The following is a 20,677-nucleotide window of genomic DNA, read 5'->3' as shown; positions in this document are numbered from 1 at the left end:
TGTGAGTGTCAGGAGCTGGACACCGACTGCTTCCTTGGTGTGCTTAGCCTCCTCCCTCCCTCCCTCCCACGGCCTCCCCCCACCCCCACCCCCGGGAGAGCTAGGAAGCTGGCCCCTCACCTGGGCACAGGAGCCTCATTTCCCAGCCTCCCTGTGGCTGAGTGTGGCCCTGTCACCCACTAGAGTGTGGGTGGTGCCAGCCTCCTGCCCTGCCTGCTCCTCCCTGGCCACCAGGAGCCTGAGCACCCTGCCCATCAGGGGCACCCCTGGAGGCCCACCTGAGCAAGAAGTAGCCTTGAGGTGCTGAGGCCCGTCAGTGCTGCTCTGAGCTGCCCACTAACTAAACGTGTGAATGCAGAACTGGACACCACCCGCTCACTGTCCACTGCTCCTCCCTTCAGGGTGGAATTGGCTAGGACCAGCTCTGGGCAGTGGCTTCTTGGTGACCAGGCCAGTCTCAGGCACCCTCCGTTTGGCTCCCCTGGGCCTCTGCCCTGTCTCCCCTGTGGGCCACCATCAGTTGGCCCCAGGGCAGCAGAGTCTTCAAGGCCATGTCGGTGTCTCCAGCAGCCTGGGTGCCCCGGAGGCCCCTCTGACTCAGGCACCCCGTGGCCCCCACAGCTCTCAGCCCCCTGCTTTCGAGCCGCCATCTTCCTTCACTGGGTGTCAGGTTGGCACCTCCCTCTCTCCTTCCCTCCCCTGGGACCTACCACCAGGTCCTGTGGGTTCTGCTTCCTAAACACCCAGACAGCCCCCCACCGGCCCCCACCGCCATCCGGTCCTCGCCCACCTGGCCACTCTGCAGCCCCCACCTGGCGCAGCCACCTGGTCCCCAACAGCCTCCACTTTGAGCACGATGACCTTTTTGAAGTAGGAACAGGATGTGTGCCAGCAGCGTCCCCATGGGAGCCCCAGGGCGGCTTCTTGCCCTTCGTCAGGACAACAGGGACGTGGTCCAGTGGCAGAGCACTTCGCCGCATGTGCCAGGCCCTGGGTTTGGATCCCCAGCCTCCACCTCCCCAGTGACTCGGGCCTCTGCATCCCCCACTGGGTCCCTCGGCTCTGTGCACCTACCCCTCTACCTGGAATCTGCTGCTGTCCCTATTCAGTCTTTAGTGTGCCCTCAAGTGACACTTCTTCAAGGGCCCTCAACCAGCCCAACAGAGTCAAATCCCCCCACTGTAAAATGTCCCTCGGTAGCGATTCCTGTGGCAGTAATGTCAATACAAGTGGCAGAACTACTTGGTGTATCGTCATCTGATTAGACCACCTCACTGCCACCCCAGGGCCTTTGCCCTGGCTCTGCCCTCTGCCGGCAGGACCTCCCCTCCATGTTGGTGGGCGGGCCTGCCTCACACCTGTCGTAGTTGACAGCTCAGTTTAAACCACGCCCTCCCTTCCCCAGCCCTCTGCACCCTAATTCCTTTCTGTGGTGAGTTATCTCTTTTTTTTATGTTTTTCATTGATAAACAAGTCGACATTTCATCATGGTGACACATCATGACATTTGGATGTGCGTCCACACTACGGAGTCGCTGGATCAACATGCATCACCACACGCGGTTTTGTTCCTTTTTGTGATGAAAACACTTAATTCCACTCAGTGGTTCCCAGGTGCACAGCGCGTGGTCCCCACAGTCACCAGTCACCACAGCAGCTCTCCCACCCCAGTCCTCCTGTCCCGCCAAAATTCTGTGTCCTGGAGGGACTCGCTAACTTCGGGGACACTATTTTATCTCCTTTAACTTGTGTCCTCATCTCTGAATGTCCCCCCACAGGACAGGACTTCTTGTCCCCCCCCCTTCCTGCTGAGTCAGCCCCGGTGCCTAGAACAGGGCCTGGCACAGCCGTGGGCACCTGACGGTTAAGTGAATGCGGTGCCAGTCCCGGCCGCCGTGTCCGTGCAGCGCAGCGGGCCCTGTCCGGGGACCACGGTAGTTATTTACGATATTTATTTACAGAATATCCGCGAAAACCGGAAAATGTGTGGATTGATTTTAAAATCAGAAGAAGAGGAAAAGAAACAAACAGATCCACGTGCCCTCCCAGGCCGGGAAGGTGTCCTGGGACCCCGGCGCCCGCCCTCACACCCACCCCGCGGGGAAGCCGACTCCAGGGGCGCCGCGCCGCCGGGTTGGGGCGCGGGTGCGGACCCGGGCCCGAGGGCCGGCGCGGGCGCAGCCGCCGGGCGCTTTAAGGACGCTCTGCGGCCGCGGGCGGCGGGATGCAGCCGTGACGTCACGGCCCCGCCCCGCGGGGTGATGCTGCAGCAGCCGCGGGCCCGGGGCGGCCGGGCGGGGACCCGCGCTGCGCCCGGGCGGCCAGGAGCCCAGCCGCGGAGAGGGATGCCCCCCGTCTGACCCCAGGTACCGCGCCCGCCCGCGCCGCGGCTCTGTCCCGGGCGCGCCTAGGCCCGCCGCCCGCACCTTTGTTCTGCCCGAGTGTGGCCAGGCGCCCGCGGGGACCCCAGGCCCGGCGGAGGGTGGCAGCGTGGCCACAGGCTCATTCCGCCCTCGCGGAAGCAGGGGCCGGGATTTGCCGGGGCTGGTGGCGCTCTCCAGCCGAGGCCTGTCCTGTCACCTGGGCAGGTGTCGCACTCGGCCGGGCCTGGCCACCTGTGCTGACCAGGACACCTGCCCCCTGTGTCTGAGTCACCAACCCCCGCAGACACCCGCGGCCTCGCAGGTGCCAGGTGCCAGGTGCCAGGTGCCAGGAGCTGGCCTCGCGGGGACCAGGGTCAGGTGCCCAGCGGCCGGTCCAGTGAGCTCTTGGCCAGGCTCAGGGACAGGCGCCCAGGCAGGGCCCAGTGCTGGAGCTGGAGAGTGGGAAACGGGTCAGCTCGGAGGCTGCCCAGCACTGGTCTGCAGGGTCCCCGTCTGCAGGGTCCCCGTCTGCAGGGTCCCGCCGGCCTGCGCGGACCCCAGCACCTGAGAGAACCTTGGGAAGAGGGGCGGCGGGCAAGGGCCCCAGGCCCAGGGTGGGAGCCCATTTTCCTACAGAGAAGAGGAGAGAAATGCAGGGGAAAGGGTTTGGGCTCACAGTGGGATGACTCCAAGGGTCTAACTTACATGGGTATTGCTTTTTGGAGGGTGGGTACTGAGGACTGGACCAAGGGGTCCTTAACCACCGAGCCTCATCCCCAGCCCCCGCCCCCCCTTTTTTATGTAGTCGTAGATGGACGGAATGCCTTTATTTGCTTATTTTTATGTGGTGCTGAGGATCCAACCCAGGGCCTCACACGTGCTAGGCGAGCCCTCTGCCACTGAGCCCCAGCACCAGCCCTCCAGCCTTTTTTATTTTTATTTTAAGACAGGGTTTGCTCAGTTGTTGAGGCTGGCTTTGAACTTGCGATCCTCCTGCCTCAGCCTCCTGAGTCACTGGAATTATAGGCATGGGCCACCACCCCCAGTGGATGTTACTTATTTTTATTAACCATGTGCCACTTAAACTCCTCATAACAGTTTGAGGGATTCGTTATGTTAACCATCCTCTGTATCTGGAATCTCAGTGGGCTGATGTCTAACATTTGGGGAGTTCAGGGATATTATGCATTTTCTTCTGACTGAACAAATGGTCATTAGTGGCCTAAAGATCGTAAGATGGATGTTTGTATTATTGTGATAAAATTCTCTATTTTATTATTTTAAATTGCATTTTCACTCATTTTATAGTAACATTCAAAAATGGATTTTTAGCAGTGTGCAGTGGTGCATGCCAATAATTATCCCAGTGACTCAGGAAGCTGAGGCAGGAGGATCACAAGTTCAAGGCAGCCTTAGCAACTTAGTGAGGCCCAAAACAACTGAGAGAGACCCTGTGTCAAGATGAAAAATAAAAAGGGTTGAGGACGTGGCTCAGTGGTTAAGCACCCCTGGTTTCAATCCCCAGTACCAAAAAATTAAAAAGGGGGTGAGGGGGGGGTAAAAATTCATCTTAGGATAAACTTTTATGAACAGCTTTCATTAAATATATATTTTTAAATAAAAATGGTAACACCCAAAAAGAATGGTAACACCCTCAAATTTAAACAGGAGCGACGCTTAGGGAAGACTTTTCAAGTTCGGGGTGACTCTGTTAGGTGCTGGAGGGTTTATCTGGTCAGGCTGCTGGCCTTGGGCTAAAGCTGGGGATGCTGCCGTCATCTCGAGCAGGTGGAGAAGTGGGCTGTCTCCATAGTCCATTGTGAGTTGGGTGGAGAGGTTTCCCCACTTACTTCAAAATGTACTTCTTCCACATGCTTTTTTAAAGGGAAATTTTTCCCAACTGGGACCTCGGTTCCCCATCCCAAAATTAAGCACATGCAGTTAAGTTCTATTTATGGGGTGAAACACTGACACAGAAGACCCAAACCAGACAATGAGGAACACAGTCAGCTGAGCCTTCAGAACACCTTGATCTTGAGTCAGGCTTCATAAATTAAGTTTTAAATGAAGTATTGCTTGCCTACACATAGTTCTTAGTTCCCTCCATTCTTGTTTTGTAGGACAGCCTGGCATTTTTCTAAGGTCACAAGATGAGTCATTTATAGAAATGAGAGTGGAGCTAGTTTCTGGCCATGTCACTCCCAGCCACCTCAGTGCAAAATCCCTCTCTTTGCAGACTTCACGGCCCCTCATCGCTAGCTAATGGCTCACTCTCTCACCATACCCCATTGTGCCCAGCAGTTGATCTCCTCTCCTCCCCGTGAACGAGTCCCCTGTTTAGGGATCCTTCTCTGTGCTTTTTTTTACCTAACTCAGGAGAAGAGCGGTGTCTGTGTTTTATCTCTATGACCTCAGTATCCTCAGTGTCAGTGCTCAGTCAGATGGAGAGGATGGGTGAATGGCTGGATAATCGGATGTTCGGAAGGTTGAATGGGTGGATAAGTGGATGGAGGGACAGGCAGGTGCATGTGTGAATGGTTGGGTGGGTGGATAAACAGATGAATGGAAGGGAGGATGGATGGATGGATGGATGGATGGATGGACGGACAGACGGATGAGTGGGTGGGTATTGAATGGATTGATGGATGAATGGAGGGATGTAGGGAAGAAGGGATGAATGGGTAGATGGACAGTGGATGAACGGATGGAGAGATGAGTTGGTAGGTGAATGGATATAGGATGGATGATGGATGGATGGATGGATGGATGGGTGGCTGGGTCATTGGATTAGCTCAATGTTCTGAATCCTGCTCGGGTGGCTCTAGGTCCAATCACGTCCACCACTGATGTCTTCTGAAGGGAAGAAAGGTGATCCCTGAGTGTGTTGATATAAATCTGGGGTGAAGAACTTCAGAGTGACTCATAAAGAAGTTATCCACTAGCGTAGGGTGATGGGAAGTGATATAATCACATTAATGTCAAAAATAAGGGCTTTCTTTCTGAAACTTAAAACTAATTTTGGAAGAAAGCCTGTAATGTCTTGGTAAGTGACAAACATTGTCATCAAGAAACCTACCAAGGTCGGGAAAGCTGTCTGGGTTGGGGGCTACTTCTCAGGAAGAACTTCAAAGGAAATGAAGTCCCCTGCTTTTCAGAGAGGCCACATGGGGCCCTAGGACTCATTCTGACGTCCATACCTGTCTCTCCCTCTGATCTCAGTAGCCTTCTCCCTGTGCTTAGGAAAGTGGGCACTAGCTAAAACACATGTCAGCAACAGGAGTCCATTCCTTTAATTTGTAAAATCTAGATTCATTTCAAAACAGTGAACAGCATCTGGATGCTCAGGAGAGGGGTCTCTGTGTAGTGCAGATTGTACTCCCCTGGGCGGGCTGGAGGACAGGAGGGGGGAGTTAGGGGTGCCGATTCCCTCCTTACCTCGTGGGCATTGTGGAAATTGTTCTCAACATAAACAAATCAAAGATGGGAATCTACCTCTCACCCCTCCACGGCCCTTTTTATTTTTCACCTTTATTTTTTGAGGTGCTAGGGATCCCAGCCAGGGCTCACACACGCCAGGCGGGTGCTCTACCACGGAGCGGCACCCCAGCCCTCCTCCTTCGAGAGCATTTGAACCCCTGAATAGAAGTCTCCAGACTTGACTGACAGTTCTCCTGACTGATGAGTTGATGCTGAAAGGACATGGCTGTGTTCGCTGGCCCAGCTGCTTGGAGTGAGAGGCCCCTGGCCTCCTACAGGGACTGAATACAAGGGTTCGGGAGCAGAGGGCATGCTGTGACTTTCCCTCCTATGAAAGAAGGCTGTCCCCCCACTCAGAGTGTCCGCAGGTGGCTCCTGTCCTGGGCCTGGTCTGCCCAACTCTGGTCCCCTGGAAGCGGGCCATGGGTCAGGCTTCCCACGGGGCCTTCAGGTAGCCACCAAGCCGTTGGCTGCCCTCACCTCCGCAAGAGGGTCTTGGCGCGACTGTCCTGGCGGAGCCGTGGGGTCTCATGCGGGGACCTGAGGACTGGGGCTCAGGCTTTGTCTCCTAGGCGGCTGAGCTCACCCACAGGATCCGGGGCCTGCACCATCCTCCTGGGCAGGCGGCTCTGCTGGTCGGGGTGAAATGGGGGTGCTCAGTGTGGACTCAGATTCTCCCGTGTGCAAAGGACCAGCGGGTGGGGAGAGAGCCACAGGGGCCACGCGGAAAGTGGACTCCTGTAATCGAGGCCCCATGAAGTAACCGTCGTGCCCAATGGGCTTTCCCCACAGGGACGCCCACAGCCCTGCCTACCATGATCCCCCCCGTAAGCGGCACCCCTCCGGGAGAGGCCCTCTTCCCCAGCTTGGCGCCTCAGGACATCTGGAGGTCTCAGATCTCTGGCTACTCGGGGTCTGTGACTCGTCACATCAGCCACCGGGCCAACAATTTCAAGCGACACCCCAAGAGGAGGAAGTGCATCCGTCCGTCTCCGCCCCCACCCCCCAACACTCCGTGTCCCATTGAGCTAGTGGACTTTGGGGACCTGCACCCCCAGAGGTCCTTCCGGGAGCTGCTGTTCAACGGCTGTATCCTCTTTGGTATTGAGTTCAGCTATGCCATGGAGACCGCCTACGTGACCCCCGTGCTCCTCCAGATGGGCCTGCCCGACCAGCTCTACAGCCTGGTGTGGTTCATCAGCCCCATCCTCGGTGAGCCCCAGCCAGCCCTGATGGCACATGGCCTCTGGAAACCTCTGGAAGCTTCCGGAAGCCTTGGTTCAAGTAGCTTGAGGTTCCAAAGGGAGAGCAGGAATTACGTTCCTCTCATTAGTCTGGGGCTGTCGAAGGCCAATGTAGCTGATCACGTCCCACATTTTAAGTTCCTTCATCTAAATCAGACACTAGAACAGGAATTAGTCAACCCCAAGAACTACGCCCTCTTGGACCAAGCTATCATCAGAGAATCCGAGCGAAAATGCGGGTGGCATTTGGGTCTGTGTGGTCCTGTCAAGGCTGCTCAGTGCTTTGTCGAAGTGGAAATTTTAAGGACATTCTGAGCGATTCCCGGAGTTTTTCTGTCTTCCAGTTGTAGCTAGGGTTCTGTGGCCTCCTCTGGGCTCCACCCTCTGACTCTTTGGGGACATTTGAGTGCAGGAATGTGACCGGCCATCCTGAGTGTCCCTAGGTCCCCGGGGGGGGGGCGGTCAGCGATGACACTGGCCTGCTGTGTTTCAGGGTTCCTGCTGCAGCCTCTGCTGGGTGCCTGGAGTGACCGATGTACCTCAAGGTTGGGAAGGAGACGTCCTTTCATTCTTGTCCTGGCTCTAGGTCTGTGGTCTTGGCATGAAATAAAATGACACCAGAACCAAACAAGAAGCCCGGCAGCTTCCCTCTAGGAGGATCTGTAAAAAGTCTCTGCCAACACAGTCCCTAGTGCTCCTGGCCCTCAGTGGTGTGGCCGCCGAGAGCCCCGACCCTGCTTCAGTCAACCCTGGGGATAAGTCACTGTCACCTCATTCCAGTTCTGCTGCTCGCACCTGACCAGGGGCAAAGTCACCCGAGTCTGCAGCTGGCCCGTCCCACCAGCTCTGCTTGAAGTTTGATTTTTGAAAATTCTCCCAGGATTCTGGACTTAGATGGTGAACTACAGGGGACAGAGCTGGTGGGTGTTTTCTCTGGGTGACTTTGTGTCTCTTTCCAGGGGCGTTGCTGGGCCTCTCGCTCTTGCTAAATGGCAGGGACATCGGCACTGCCTTGGCCGACACGGCCACCAATCACAAGTGGGGGATCCTCCTGACCGTGTGCGGGGTGGTGCTGATGGACTTCAGTGCAGACTCGGCAGACAACCCCAGCCACGCCTACATGATGGACGTGTGCAGCCCAGTGGACCAGGACAGAGGCCTCAACATCCATGCCCTCCTGGCGGGTGAGTGCCCCTTGACTGCGCGGAGCCTGCAGAAACCTGGGTGAGCCTGTACACTCGGGGGCCCTTCTTCACTCCCCGATTTCAAAATAAGTTGGGGAAATTCAAATATAGGCTAAGCATTTAAGCGACTGAAAATATGTATCTGGCGGTGGGGGTGGGGAGCACATGTCTGTAATCCCAGCAGCTCGGGAGGCTGAGGCAGGAGAATCTCAAGTTGAAGGCCACCGTCAGCAACTTAGCAAGGCCCTAAGCAACTTAGCAGGCCCCTGTCTCAAGAAATAAAAAGGGGTGGGGATGTGGCTCAGTGGTTAAGTACTTCTGGGTTCAATCCCTGGTTCTAAAAAAAGAAAAAGAAACGAAAATGATATATCTCAAACAACATGTATCCACAGTAACATACCATGGTGACACACCTGTGTGTGTAGATCCATATCTCCAGTCCTCCTAAGGGGTCCCAGGAACCCCTGCCATACCCAAATCCACTGCTGCTTAGGTCCTTTGTATAACCGGCACAGTAAGGGCTGGGATGTAGCTCAGCCCTGGCCTGTGCAAGCCCCTGGGTTCAATCCCCAGTAGAGCAAAAAAATAAAATAAAAAGGCACAATGATTACATATAACTTCTGCACATCTCCCCGTCAACTTTAGTCTTCTCTCAGTTGCTGATGGTATTTTACACGATGTAGGTGGCAGGTAAATAGCTGTTATACTGCATCATTTAGAGAATGATGAAAAGAGGTCTGTTCACGTTCAGGACAGACACAATGAGTTTCTGAATATTTTGAATCTGAGGATATGGAACCAGTGGATACGGAGGGCGGAATGTATCTGTGCATTTAAATGTAGACACATAAGCACACATGGCGGTCCATTCTCGTGATTTGCAGCAGCTGTGTTCTTACAAAGTCATCGCAAACGCTGAATTAGCAAATACTGAATCCTTGCTCCCGGGAGGAGTACAGGGCTGGATTCCTGTGAGCTTCCCCTCACGATATTTTCATCAAATCGGTCAACACGTAACCTAGTTTTTCATGTTTCTGTTTCAAGACGCTTTATTCCAGCGCTGACTCACTCACATTGAACTTGGGGCCAACAGCCCTTCGACGCACGCACAAACACTCATGTATCACCTGGGAACACCAGGCCGCTCTTCAGCAGACCTCTTGGGGCCTGTTTTAAACAGAGCAACAGCAGGGAAAAAATAAATCACAAAAATGCAAAACCTGTGGCACCGAATGCAAGACACGCTGTCCACGGGTGTGTCCCCCTTCCTCTGGGTGTCAGGAGGGAGGTGCTGACCCCTGCGGCAGTTGCCCTGGACAGCAGTAGGTGTCAGGAGTCAGCATCGTCGCTGGTTGCCTGTGTCTGCACCCCTGAAGACTTCCTGGGCCCTAACACAGTGACCAACACAGTCATCCAATCAGCATGTGGGCATCCGAGGGGCTGGTGGTGCACACCTGTGATCCCAGCGGCTCAGGAGGCTGAGGCAGGAGGATCACAGGTTCAAAACCAGCCTCAGTAACTTAGCAAGGCCCTAAGCAACTGGGTGAGACCCTGTCTCAAAATAGGAAATAGAAAGGGCTGGTTATGTGGCTCAGTGATAGAACACCCCTGGGTTCAACCCCAGGTACCAAAAATAAATAAATAAGGGAGAATAATGAAATGCCAAAGAAGGGCAAAAAGCAAGACAGAGGCAGAGGAGGGATGGAGAACATGACCTGGAATGTAAAAGTCAGAGGGAGGCAAATGGAAGAGCTCAGATCCGTGGCATGTGGCTCCTAGCACGTGTGCAGGGCTGAGCACGGGAGTTCGCACTTAAAGGCAATGAGGCCAGACCCCAAGAAGCCATGTTCCAGATCGCGAGCTGGAAGAAACCAAGGGAACCCTCCTCCCAGACAGTAGATGGTTCAAAATACAGCTGAACTCAAAACAAAATAAATTAACACTTCCCCGAGATTTGGCAGTGGAGGGGCGGGGTGCTGGGGCCAGGGCAGTGTCCCTTGCTCTTGCTCTTGGGCTCAGACGCACAGAGCCCGGCTGCAGGAATCTGCACTTCTGGAGGTCTCTGCTGCTGCCGCCGCTGCCGCTGTACCCCTCCACCCCACCCCCACCGTGGCCTGGCTCACATCTTCATGCTGGGCTCTGGGAGCCTCCTGGCCATCTGGCCAGTGCCCTGGGCCCTGGACTGAGACCTCCACACCCCTCTGTTTTCCTGTGCTGGAAGATCCTGAGGGCCAGGTGGAGGAGAGGTGGGGCCGTGACAGGTGACTTTCCTCATGGTGACCATGTGCAAGGACACGGTCAGGGAGCAAGCTCGACTGTGTCAGCCTCCCACGACTCTGAGGCCAGAGGGGGCTTGAGGGAAGGCGTGACCTGGCGACATCCACTATGTCGCCCTAACAGCTCGCGATGAGTGGAGCAGCAGGAGGGCAGGGGCCATGTGCTGCCCGCTCCGGAGCCAGGCCCCAGGATACTACCAGGCAGGTGACCCCAGCAGGCAGAGGAGGGAGTGTCCCTGAGGAGCCACCTGGCAATGCCACTGCCACCTTTGTTGGGGCTTCTGTGGGACAGACACTACATCTGGGTGTTTGGGACAGACGGTGCTATTTCAGTGTCCCAAGAAATGGGACCCCGTCCTTCGGGTCTCCCTTGCCACTGACAGGAAGGAACCAAAGCCCCCTTTCTCTCCCAGGTCTCGGAGGAGGGTTCGGATACGTAGTCGGGGGAATCCACTGGGACAGAACTGGCTTCGGGAGAGCCCTTGGGGGCCAGCTGCGCGTCATCTACATCTTCACTGCCGTCACCCTGAGCATCACCACCGTGCTGACCCTGATCAGCATCCCAGAGAGGCCCCTGCGGCCCCTGGGTGAGAAGCGGACGGCCATGAAGAGCCCCAGCCTCCCGCTGCCCCCCTCGCCCCCGCTGCTGTTGGAGGAGGGGGCCGGCGACGCCCTGCCCGCCCAGGCCACCAGCTTGTACGCCAGCTTCTCCAGCCCCATCTCCCCGCCCAGCCCCCTCACGCCCAAGTACGGCAGCTTCATCAGCAGGGACAGCTCCCTGACGGGCATTAACGAGTTCGCCTCTTCCTTTGGCACCTCCAACATCGACAGCGTCCTCATCGACTGCTTCACGGGAGGCCACGACAACTACCTGGCCCTCCCTGGCAGCGTCCCCAGGCAGGCCATCAGTGTCAGCTTCCCCCGGGCCCCAGACGGCTTCTACCACCAGGACCGGGGACTGCTGGAGAGGAGGGAGGGTGCCCTGACTTCCGGCTCAGACAGGGACGTGCTGCGGGTGGGCTCCCTGGACACCCCCAAGCCCAGGGCCTCCGGGATTCTGAAGAGACCCCAGACGTTGGCTCTGCCGGATGCAGCCGGAGGAGGCGGCCCCGAAACCAGCAGGAGAAGGAACGTGACCTTCAGCCAGCAGGTGAAAGCCAGCAGTGGGAAGCCAGGGGTCAGGTGGCGGTGGGGGTCCCCCTCAGCAGTTAGATGACAGGAAGGGGAGCTGATTTGGAAAGAGCTTCCCGTCGGGCCGGGCGGGTTTCCCAGGTCCTCCTGTCTGCGCGGAGGAGCCTCACTTCGCATGTTGCTGCGTGAACCCCAGCCTGACGGGAGTCCAGGTGAGACCGCAGGGTCCCCACTGCCAGGAGGCTTAGCAGGCTGCGGACTACACACACTGCTGGGTTTGTGCAGAGGCCACGCAGGGAGGACGCCCCTCTGGTGCATGAGCACAGGGTGTCTTCTGCTGGTTTCTGGCAGTTCCCCTCAAGCCCAGCCCCCAGCCCATCTGTGCCACGTGAATGTGGTACCAACAGGCTGAGTCTCCAGATAAGACGACCTGGAGTATCAAACAGGGCTCGGAGACTGCAGCGCTGGCTTCTCCCAAGGTCTCGTGTTAGCCAACCACCAGGGGTCGCAGAAGCTCTGGACTCTCCAGGGCCATGACATCTTCTGTGAAGGCACAGAATGTTCCAGAAGGTGGTTTAGGTTGCCTTTAGTATATGTTGGATTGGCCTCAAGCCCACCAAGTGAGACATGAGGTTTTACCAACTTCCAGAATCCACGATCCTAGGCCTGGTGGTGCACACCTGTAATCTCAGCGCCTGGGGGTGCTGAGATAGGAGGATCTCAAGCTCAGAGCCAGCCTCAGCAACTTAGCAAGACCCTGTTTCGAGATTTTAAAAGGCTGGGGATGTGGTTCGGTGGTTAAGCACCCCTGGGTTCAATCCCTGGTACAAAAAAGAATCTATGACCATGACCCTGAGGAGGCTACTCCAAGCCAAGGGAGGGAATTCTCTTATTTAAGTAGACACAGGGCTGCCAGTGGCCCACTGGCCTTGGGCGTTATAGGAGGAGAGGTCAGGAACTTGGGGTTTGTGGACTTGAGTCCTGTGAAACCATCTAACCTGCACTGGGCCAGGTGGGCTGGACGCGGCCCTATGAGAAGTAAATCCAGGCCGACTCGACCCCATCTGGGTCCACATGGGACCAGGGCCATTGGTTTCTCAGGCAGCTTCCCCCAGGAGCCCAGGGTGCCTTCCCTGATCCCAGGAAGGCTTCCCTGGCTTAGTCAGTAGTTAACTGGACACACCCCGAGGTGGCTGCCCACTCTCTCCTCCCAGTGAAATGCTTGGGCCTGACTGGGACTCTCCTGGCTTCCTCTGCTGCATTATGGCTCTTGGGCCTTAAAGCCATTGCTGGCTGGCTCGGTCATCGTCCCATCTGGGGGAAGAGCCCTGCAGAGGCAGGGGCAGGTCCTGGCCAAGTCCTCCCTGTGGGCAGTGTGGGCAGCATTGGGAGCACCATTTGAGCCCTTGCACGGAAATGGTTTGAAGGCCCAAAGATCTCCAGAGTCAGGAAGGCCTGCTGTTGGCCAAAGCAAGGGATTTCCTGATTGCTCCCATCAGGGGCGCTGTCACCCTCATCTCTGGTGACTTCAGAGCGACGAAGCCAGTCTTTTGTCAATGCCGGGGCCTCCTACCTGTCTCTCCAGGTTTAGAGTGGCTTCTAAGCACAGTTCCTTGGGTGCGCTTGAAACTCCTGTTGAAATCCCTTCTCTCCTGAATCCCTTCTCATCCTGAATCCATTGCCATTGATGCCCCAGCTCTTTGAGGAGAATAAAAATCAGGAGCTAAAATAAACACATCCAGGCTTGAGTGGGGACATGGTATAAGTAGCAGTCTTCCTCGGGCAGGTGTGGGGGACAGGCTCTGTCGACGTGGCCCCTGGGAACCAGTGATGTGGACGCCCCATGTCCTTTCCCCACTGCAGCCGCTGGGCGCAGACAACACCTGGACTCCCCTGTGGAGCCAGAGCAGCGTCTTTATTCTCAAAACGGCTCAAGTTCAGAATGATCAGTTCTCCTGGCCGCAGTCTGTGCCCCCAAACCAGGCAGGGAGGAGCAGGCGGAGTCAGTGAGCAGATGCCCCCCCAGGAGGATCGTTCTTGGGTCCCAGAAAGAAACTGTCCCCCATTCCTTCTGTTTCCATCGTGTGGACAGGGGGCACCTTAGCCGCACAGCACGTCCCCGTTGAAGGCTGGGGCTGGGGGCAATGTGATGTGCCCGCCCTGTGCTCAGGTGGGGGACTGTGCAGAGAGAGGGTTCGGAACAGGTGTCCCCATTGCCTTGAAATAATGGACCTCCTGGAAAAGAAAGGCCTCGCGCTGTCCTGGGCTGAACAGATCCATGTTTTTTTAAGTGGACTCCGTGTTTTCCCAGGGCTTAACCACGCCCCCCCCCCCCACCATGAGGCACAGAGCTCGCCTGCTGCGGCACACTGGGAGCAACTGTGGGCTCTGCGGCACACTGCGGGCCTTGAGTTCCCTCCTCTGGTGGCTGGTGCTTGGTTCGTGCTCTGTACCCGGGGCTGGCTCACTGACCCAGGCTTCTGCGGCTCTGTTATAGGTAGCAAACATCCTGCTCAACGGTGTGAAGTACGAGAGCCAGCTGACGGGCTCCAGCGAGCACTCGGAGCGGCCTCTGTCGCTGCGCAGCCTCTGCTTCACCATCTGCCACATGCCCAAGGCGCTGCGCAACCTCTGCGTCAACCACTTCCTGGGTGAGTTCTGGGCCCGGAGAGGGCCCCCTGGCCCGAGCCTCTCTGCCCCTTCCCAGGAGGCTCTTCCCTCATTAGCCCACAGACGACAGCAAGGGCAGCAAGGTGCTGCCCTGCGAGGTCCCCATCAAGGTCCCCATCAAACCTGGTGTTTGGGTCACACTACTTCCCCAGGGCAGGGCTGGACACCTGGGTCTCCACAGAGCCAAATCCTTATTCCCAAAAGCTCTGGGACAACTCATAGTGAAACGACGGGCCCCACCTTCCCACAGTGTCCTCCTCTGCCCTCCGCCTGCTGCATCAGCCTGGTCCACCCACGGATGCTCTTAAACCTACAGGGCTTGACCTTGGAGCGACCGTGGACTCGCCTTTTATTCTGTTTGGTGTCTCTTTGCTGTTGAGTTGTTGGGCATCTGAGGGTGATTAGGAGCTTGAGGATGGGACATGGATCAGCAGGACCTTCTAGAAGGCCATCTGGTCATGGGCAGGAATCATAAGAGTGTCCATGACTTTGTCGCAGTGACCTCACTGGGTGTCCTATGCAGCCAAAGATGGCATCAAGTGTATGTGCATGAGCCCTTTTGTCCAGCGTGGCTTGCAATAGCTGAAAACTGGCCAGGGGACAGAGTGTCCAGCAGTTGGGGGTGCTGAGTATGTCACAGCGTGGCCATGCTGTGAAGCATTTTATGGCATTAAAATGAGCCTGTCTCACAGTATTTGAAGATTTAGGAAGTTGTGCAAATTTCTTGGGGTTCGAGAGACCCAGTAAACACCACCTTCCCCCACAAAGAAGGGATGACACCGAGTCAGAGGGACAGAGCTCTTAAGTTCTATTGGTGATGAAGCACATGGGGTCCATGTCACCATTTGTGCTTCCTAACGTATTTCTCCCAGTAGCCCAAGCACCCATGGCATCAACTTGTTTGTGTTATAAAAATACACATTCATCTGACCTGCGAGGCCACAGGGACTCCTACAGAGCTTTAACAGAGGTTGTCTCTGGGGGTGAAGCTATGGGGTGCTTCTTCTGTAATTCTTGAGTCTATAAAAATTGCTTGTTTTGCCAGTTACGGTGGTGCACACCTGTAATCCCAGCGGCCCCGGAGGCTGGGGCAGAAGGATCACAAGTTCAAGGCCAGCCTCAGCAATTTAGCAAGTTCCTAAGCAACTTAATGAGACCCGATGTCAAAATAATAATTTAAAAAATGTGGAGGGGCTGAGGATGTGGCTCAGTGGTTCAATCCCTGGGACCAAACAAGACACAACAAAAATCACTTGTGTCTTTTGTCATCCGTAAGAACGGCCTGGCTAAAGGGCTGGGCCGCAGCTTCTGCAATCCAGGGCCATAGCCCTCTCTCCTCCTCCCAGGCTGGCTCTCCTTTGAGGGGATGTTGCTCTTCTACACGGATTTCATGGGCGAGGTGGTGTTCCAAGGGGACCCCAAGGCCCCGCACACGTCAGAAGAGTATCAGAAGTACAACAGTGGCGTGACCATGGGCTGCTGGGGCATGTGCATCTACGCCTTCAGCGCAGCCCTCTACTCAGGTAGGCAGCCGCCCACTTCCCCAGTGCAGACACGGAATCCAAACTCGGGGCGCTGGGCGGGTGGCACATGCTGTCTCTTTTCAGTCCCTCCGTAACTGCTGGACCGGCAGGCCATACTGTCCTGGGCACTGGGGGGTAGAGGCCAACCTGCGGGCAGCCCGAGGGGACAGGTGCCTGGCTAGCCCTGACTAAACCCAGGGCCAAGGGCCAAGTGGGGACCTGGGATATGCCTGGCCGCCCCAGGGCTGTGCTGCACAGACCCATGTCCTTCTGAGGGGCGGCAGACGGAGGGGTGGTGGGGCTGCATCAAGGAGCCTGTGGGGTGGGCAGGGGACGCTGGTGGGTGAGCCCTGGGACTGGGTGGCATGTTGATTGAGTCGAGGACAGTGCCCACCCTGTGGGGCCTGGCTGCAGTGACCACCGGAAGTGTTCTCTTAGGGTCGGCTCCTGTCTGCAAAAGGCCACACACAGGTCACCCCAGCTCTTTAGCCAAGATCTGTGCCCTCTTGGCTCGGAAGCTGCCTTCAACGGTCTGTAGCTAAATGGCCAGGGTTCCATTCCTGGCCCAGAAAATGAATAAATCTCACTTGCAAGTCTCTGGGCTGCAACCGGGGTGTTGGGTGCCCCATAGCCAGGTGGCCTCAGCTGTTTAAATAAAACAGACCCACGTTGTCGTGCCATCTCTGGGCACCTTGTGGCAGTCATAAAGATGGTGGCCAGCCAGGGGATGGGCTGTTGCTGTCCCTGTGGTAGGAAAGAGACAGCAAGGAAGAATACCCACGCACGCGCAGACTCAGCTCCAGCCCGAGTCCCTGAATCTCTGCCGTGATTCCGCCCAGAGACCCCTTCCCCTGCAGAAGCCCCAGGGGTCTGCTGCCGACCATGTGACAGTCCTGCCTTGGGAAGCCCCCAATGAGTGCTTTCTGGTTGGGGCCAGGTGGCCAGCCACCCGGGGTCCCTTCTCCACCACCTCAGCTCAGCCCTGGCGGTGGTGCAGGATGTGGTCTGTGGGGCCAGCACACGGTGGCCGCTCACCCTCTCCCACCCGCAGCCATCCTGGAGAAGCTGGAGGAGTGTCTGAGCGTCCGCACCCTCTACTTCATCGCCTATCTCGCCTTCGGCTTGGGCACCGGGCTGGCCACGCTCTCCAGGAACCTCTACGTGGTCTTGTCCCTTTGCATAACCTACGGGGTCCTGTTTTCCACCCTGTGCACCCTGCCCTACTCGCTCCTCTGCGACTACTACCAGAGCAAGAAGGTAAGTGCTTCTTTGCTTCTTGGCTATGCTGCCTGGGAAATGTCCCCGGGATGGGTACACGATCTGCAGGGCCATTGCTTGAAAATGGAGACCATCCAGACACTGGCGGCGGGAGGGAGTCCTTCCCAGTGGGCTCGGCCTCCATGACCCGCCCAGGTTCACCGCCCTGTGAGTCGTCCCTTGCTTCCTTAGCAGGGGCCTCCACATGACCCACACTCTGTGCAAGGACCCTGCGTCAGGGAGACCCCCCGCCTCTGTCCCCTTCATCAGGCTTCCGGGTCCCCCATTCACACAGCAGTTCACTGTCAGGCTCACGGGAGGAGAGCCGAGCGCCCAGAGCTAGCCCCCCAGGACCAGTGGCAGGTGATGGCAGGATTTCTAAAAATCAGAACTAATGTCCACAGCCCGTGCAGAACACGGTGTCGACACCTACAACACAGACCAGCTGGGCATCGCGGCCGGGCCGACCCGCGCTGGTGTTTGAAGCCAGAGAGACGAGGGCAGCCTGAGCCGTCTCTGTGGGGGCGGCTGCTGGCTTATTTGGGCAGAGCTGAGGTGTCAGACACAGAACTGTGTGCCCACCACCACAGCCAACCTAGAACATGTGTCACCCTCAAAGAAACCCTGTAGCCATCAGTCCTCTGGCCTCCAAGACCACCACTGGTTGGCGCTCCCAGACCGATGGTCTGGGCTCCCCCGGGTGTAGCAGGAGTTGCTGTGTCACCCTCTTTTACGGCCGCAGGACGCTCCCACCCACCGTGGTGTTTTTCGTTTTTGCAGTAACTTTGAAAATTTTAAATACTGCATTAAAAATACTACCTGCTCACTAGTTCCTGACGCCCCTTTAATTTGGGGCCCCAGTCTCTGGCCCAGCCCTGGTTTATTTTAAGGTTTTGAGGTTTCTGACAAGTTCAGCCAGGGCTGCCCCAAGCACAGTGCTTTTTACGAAGAGCGAAATCCCCCAGTAATCTCCCAGGAACCACAGAGGGGAGGCCTGGTGTCTTCGGGTGGTGGCTGCGACAGCTCCCCGTCAGCTTAGTCACGCCACGCGAGCTGGGCATGACAGCCCTGTCCCCTTGTCAGGCCCCTGGAGCTCTGAGCCCCCTTCACTGGAGTAAACCATGTACCAATTTTGGGCAAAGGACTGCCCTTCCCCTCAGGCAGGGGCACCAGGGTCAGGGGTTGCCCTATATGGGATTCAGTCACAGTTGCGTGGACGCTGAGCCTGCGTGGATGCGGAGCCTGCGTGGCCACAGCCTCCAGGGGGCTCCTGTCTGGGCTGGAGTCCAACCCAGCACCCAGAGGACCTTCTTTGCAAAGACAGGTGTAGCCCAGGGAGCTCCAGCCTTCCCCAGGACAGTGGTGCTGATCACAGAGCACCTTGACGTGCCTTGTCCGTCGCCCCAGAGTTGCCCATCAGTGCATGGATGCTGTCTATAATGTCACACACCCCTGACCAATGGGGAGGCATCCATCTGGCACACAGGTGGCTGTTGGTGGCCTGTGCTGCCACAAGTGTGCGGCCCCACTGCCCCTCCTGCTCTGCTCCTCAAAGTCCACCTCTCACCTCCCCAGGTACAGTGCTAAGGTGGGGAGGGAGGGGGAAGGGCGCCTCCAAGCTGCAGCCTTGGGAACCTCCAGACCAAGGCCAAAGGCCACAAGGGACATCTTAGGGCATGTTCAGGCAGGCTTCCTGGCTGAGGAAGATGAAGGGGGCGCAGCAGAGTGGCCGTGGGGCTGGGCAGTGGTCCTTCCTGGGGAGAGCAGGGGGCACGCTTGGCCTGTGGGAACTCAGCCCTCCACCCATTAGTACTTGTCCTGTTCCCGGTCGCCATCCCTCCACATGCAGATGTCATCAAGTCCTGGCTCAGCCCTGAGCACTTCGGCCTGAAAAACGTGAGGTCGCTGCGGAGCAGTTGCGGGGCCTCCTCACCGCCCTGCGTGGCTGGCTGGGGCGGGTCTGGCTGATGCGTCCCTCTCCGGTCAGTTTGCAGGGTCCGGAGCGGATGGCACGAGGCGGGGCATGGGCGTGGACATCTCTTTGCTAAGCTGCCAGTACTTCCTGGCCCAGATCCTGGTCTCCCTGGTCCTGGGGCCCCTGACCTCGGCTGTGGGCAGCGCCAACGGCGTGATGTACTTCTCCAGCCTGGTGTCCTTCCTGGGCTGCTTGTACTCCTCCCTGTTTGTCATTTACGAGATTCCTCCCAGTGACTCCGTGGATGAGGAGCACCGGCCCCTCCTGCTGAACACCTGACACCCAGGGCTCGGCTTTGGGCTTCCTGCCTGGGCCTGGACGTCTGCAGTGGGCTGGCCACTAGACACCAAGGGCCCGGGAGCACGGGACAGGCTTCCTGTGGGGGTGTAAATATGTGGTCCAACAATAAATGACAGCAGCAAAGCTGCAGTTTCTAGTGGCTCTCTGAGGGTGAGAGGTCACTGGGACCTGGGCCACTCTCCTGGGGACTAGGGGGCGGTGGGGGGGGGGTGGTTGTTGAAAGTTGCAGTGAAACTCAGTGGTTCTCAATCGGGGGTTCCCCACTCCTCGTCCCAGGAAGCCCCTGGAGACAGCTACAGCTCAGCTGGGTGCCACGTGCTGGTCAGGGGAGCTGTGATGTCTACAGGGCACAGGAAGCCCCAGTGACAAGTCCTGCAGCAATGCTGAGGAAGACAGCGCACATTTTGCGATCCGGTCGCGGTTCTTTGGGGTCAGAGGCCTCAGATCCCTTCATTCACCCTTCCATTCATCTTCTATCCCTCCCTTCCTCCCTCCCTCCCTCCCTTCCTTCCTTCCTTCCTTCCTTCCTTCCTTCCATCCATCCATCCGGGATTAAACTCAGGGACGCTAACCATTGAGCAACGCCACAGCCCTTTTATATTTTATTTAGAGGCAGGGTCTCATAGGGCCTCGCTAAGTTGCTGAGGCTGCCTTCGAACTTGTGTTCCTTCTGCCTTGGCCTCCTGAGCTGCTGGGATTCCAGGCGGCTACCGCGCCCTGCTGGTTATCTGGACCTTAAGTGTTCCCCAAAGCCCCTGTGTCAAGAGCTTGGACCCCAATCCTGGGTGCAATTGGGGGGATGGAGCCTCTAAGAGGCGGGGCCTCCTTGGAGGAAGTGAGGTCACCTGCCCTTGAAGGGGAGCTCTGGGACCCCGCACCTTCCTCTCTCCCTTTGTTTCCTGGCTGCCAGGAGGTGAGCAGCTTCCCCAGTGGCCATGACGTACTTTGCCATCATAGCCCAAAGCCACAGGGCCAACTGGCTGTGGACTGAAACCAGGAACCAAAATAAAACTTTGCACCTTTTAAGGCATTCAGCAGTGATGGGAAGCTGACCCAAGACCACACCCCAGCTGTCCAGCCAGTGCCCTGGGTGTGGGCAGGGCGGGCACTGGGCTTATGGAACTGCCCAGGGGAATAGGAAATGCCATTCCTTCCAGGTTAGCGTGAGGTCGCGGGTTCAGGGATTGGCAGAGCAACAGATCCCCACCTCTTGGAACTGGTGTGCAAGGACCAGGGTCCTAATGCACTGGGCTCCTAGGCTCCAGGGTGGTGGTAGG

At 57.1% G+C, this 20,677-nt stretch overlaps 1 protein-coding gene across 3 annotated transcripts; it reads left to right on the top strand.

Annotated features, from left to right (window-relative positions):
- The first annotated feature begins 2,280 nt into the window (after positions 1–2,280).
- Positions 2,281–19,543, top strand: Slc45a1 (solute carrier family 45 member 1). Of its 3 annotated transcripts, none has more exons than XM_046424821.2 (9): positions 2,281–2,366; positions 6,633–7,052; positions 7,578–7,670; positions 8,044–8,268; positions 10,958–11,694; positions 14,173–14,326; positions 15,692–15,868; positions 16,920–17,125; positions 19,113–19,543. In XM_046424821.2, the coding sequence occupies exons 2-9, from the start codon at positions 6,656–6,658 to the stop codon at positions 19,377–19,379; spliced, it is 2,256 nt and encodes a 751-aa protein (XP_046280777.1). In that variant the 5' UTR covers positions 2,281–2,366; positions 6,633–6,655; the 3' UTR covers positions 19,380–19,543. The 3 variants fall into 3 exon arrangements, with proteins under 3 accessions (XP_046280777.1, XP_058428679.1, XP_058428680.1); XM_058572696.1 differs by lacking the exon at positions 19,113–19,543 and adding an exon at positions 17,530–18,118; XM_058572697.1 differs by lacking the exons at positions 2,281–2,366; positions 6,633–7,052 and having other exon boundaries at positions 7,595–7,629.
- The last annotated feature ends 1,134 nt before the right edge of the window (positions 19,544–20,677 follow it).

Source organism: Marmota monax, unplaced genomic scaffold (genome assembly GCF_021218885.2).
Source record: "Marmota monax isolate L192 unplaced genomic scaffold, Marmota_monax_Labrador192_F-V1.1 WCK01_AAM20220418_F8-fsc00080, whole genome shotgun sequence".
Lineage (NCBI taxonomy): Eukaryota > Metazoa > Chordata > Mammalia > Rodentia > Sciuridae > Marmota > Marmota monax.
Note: the sequence above shows the minus strand (reverse complement) of the source record. Positions and strands in the feature narration are given on the sequence as shown.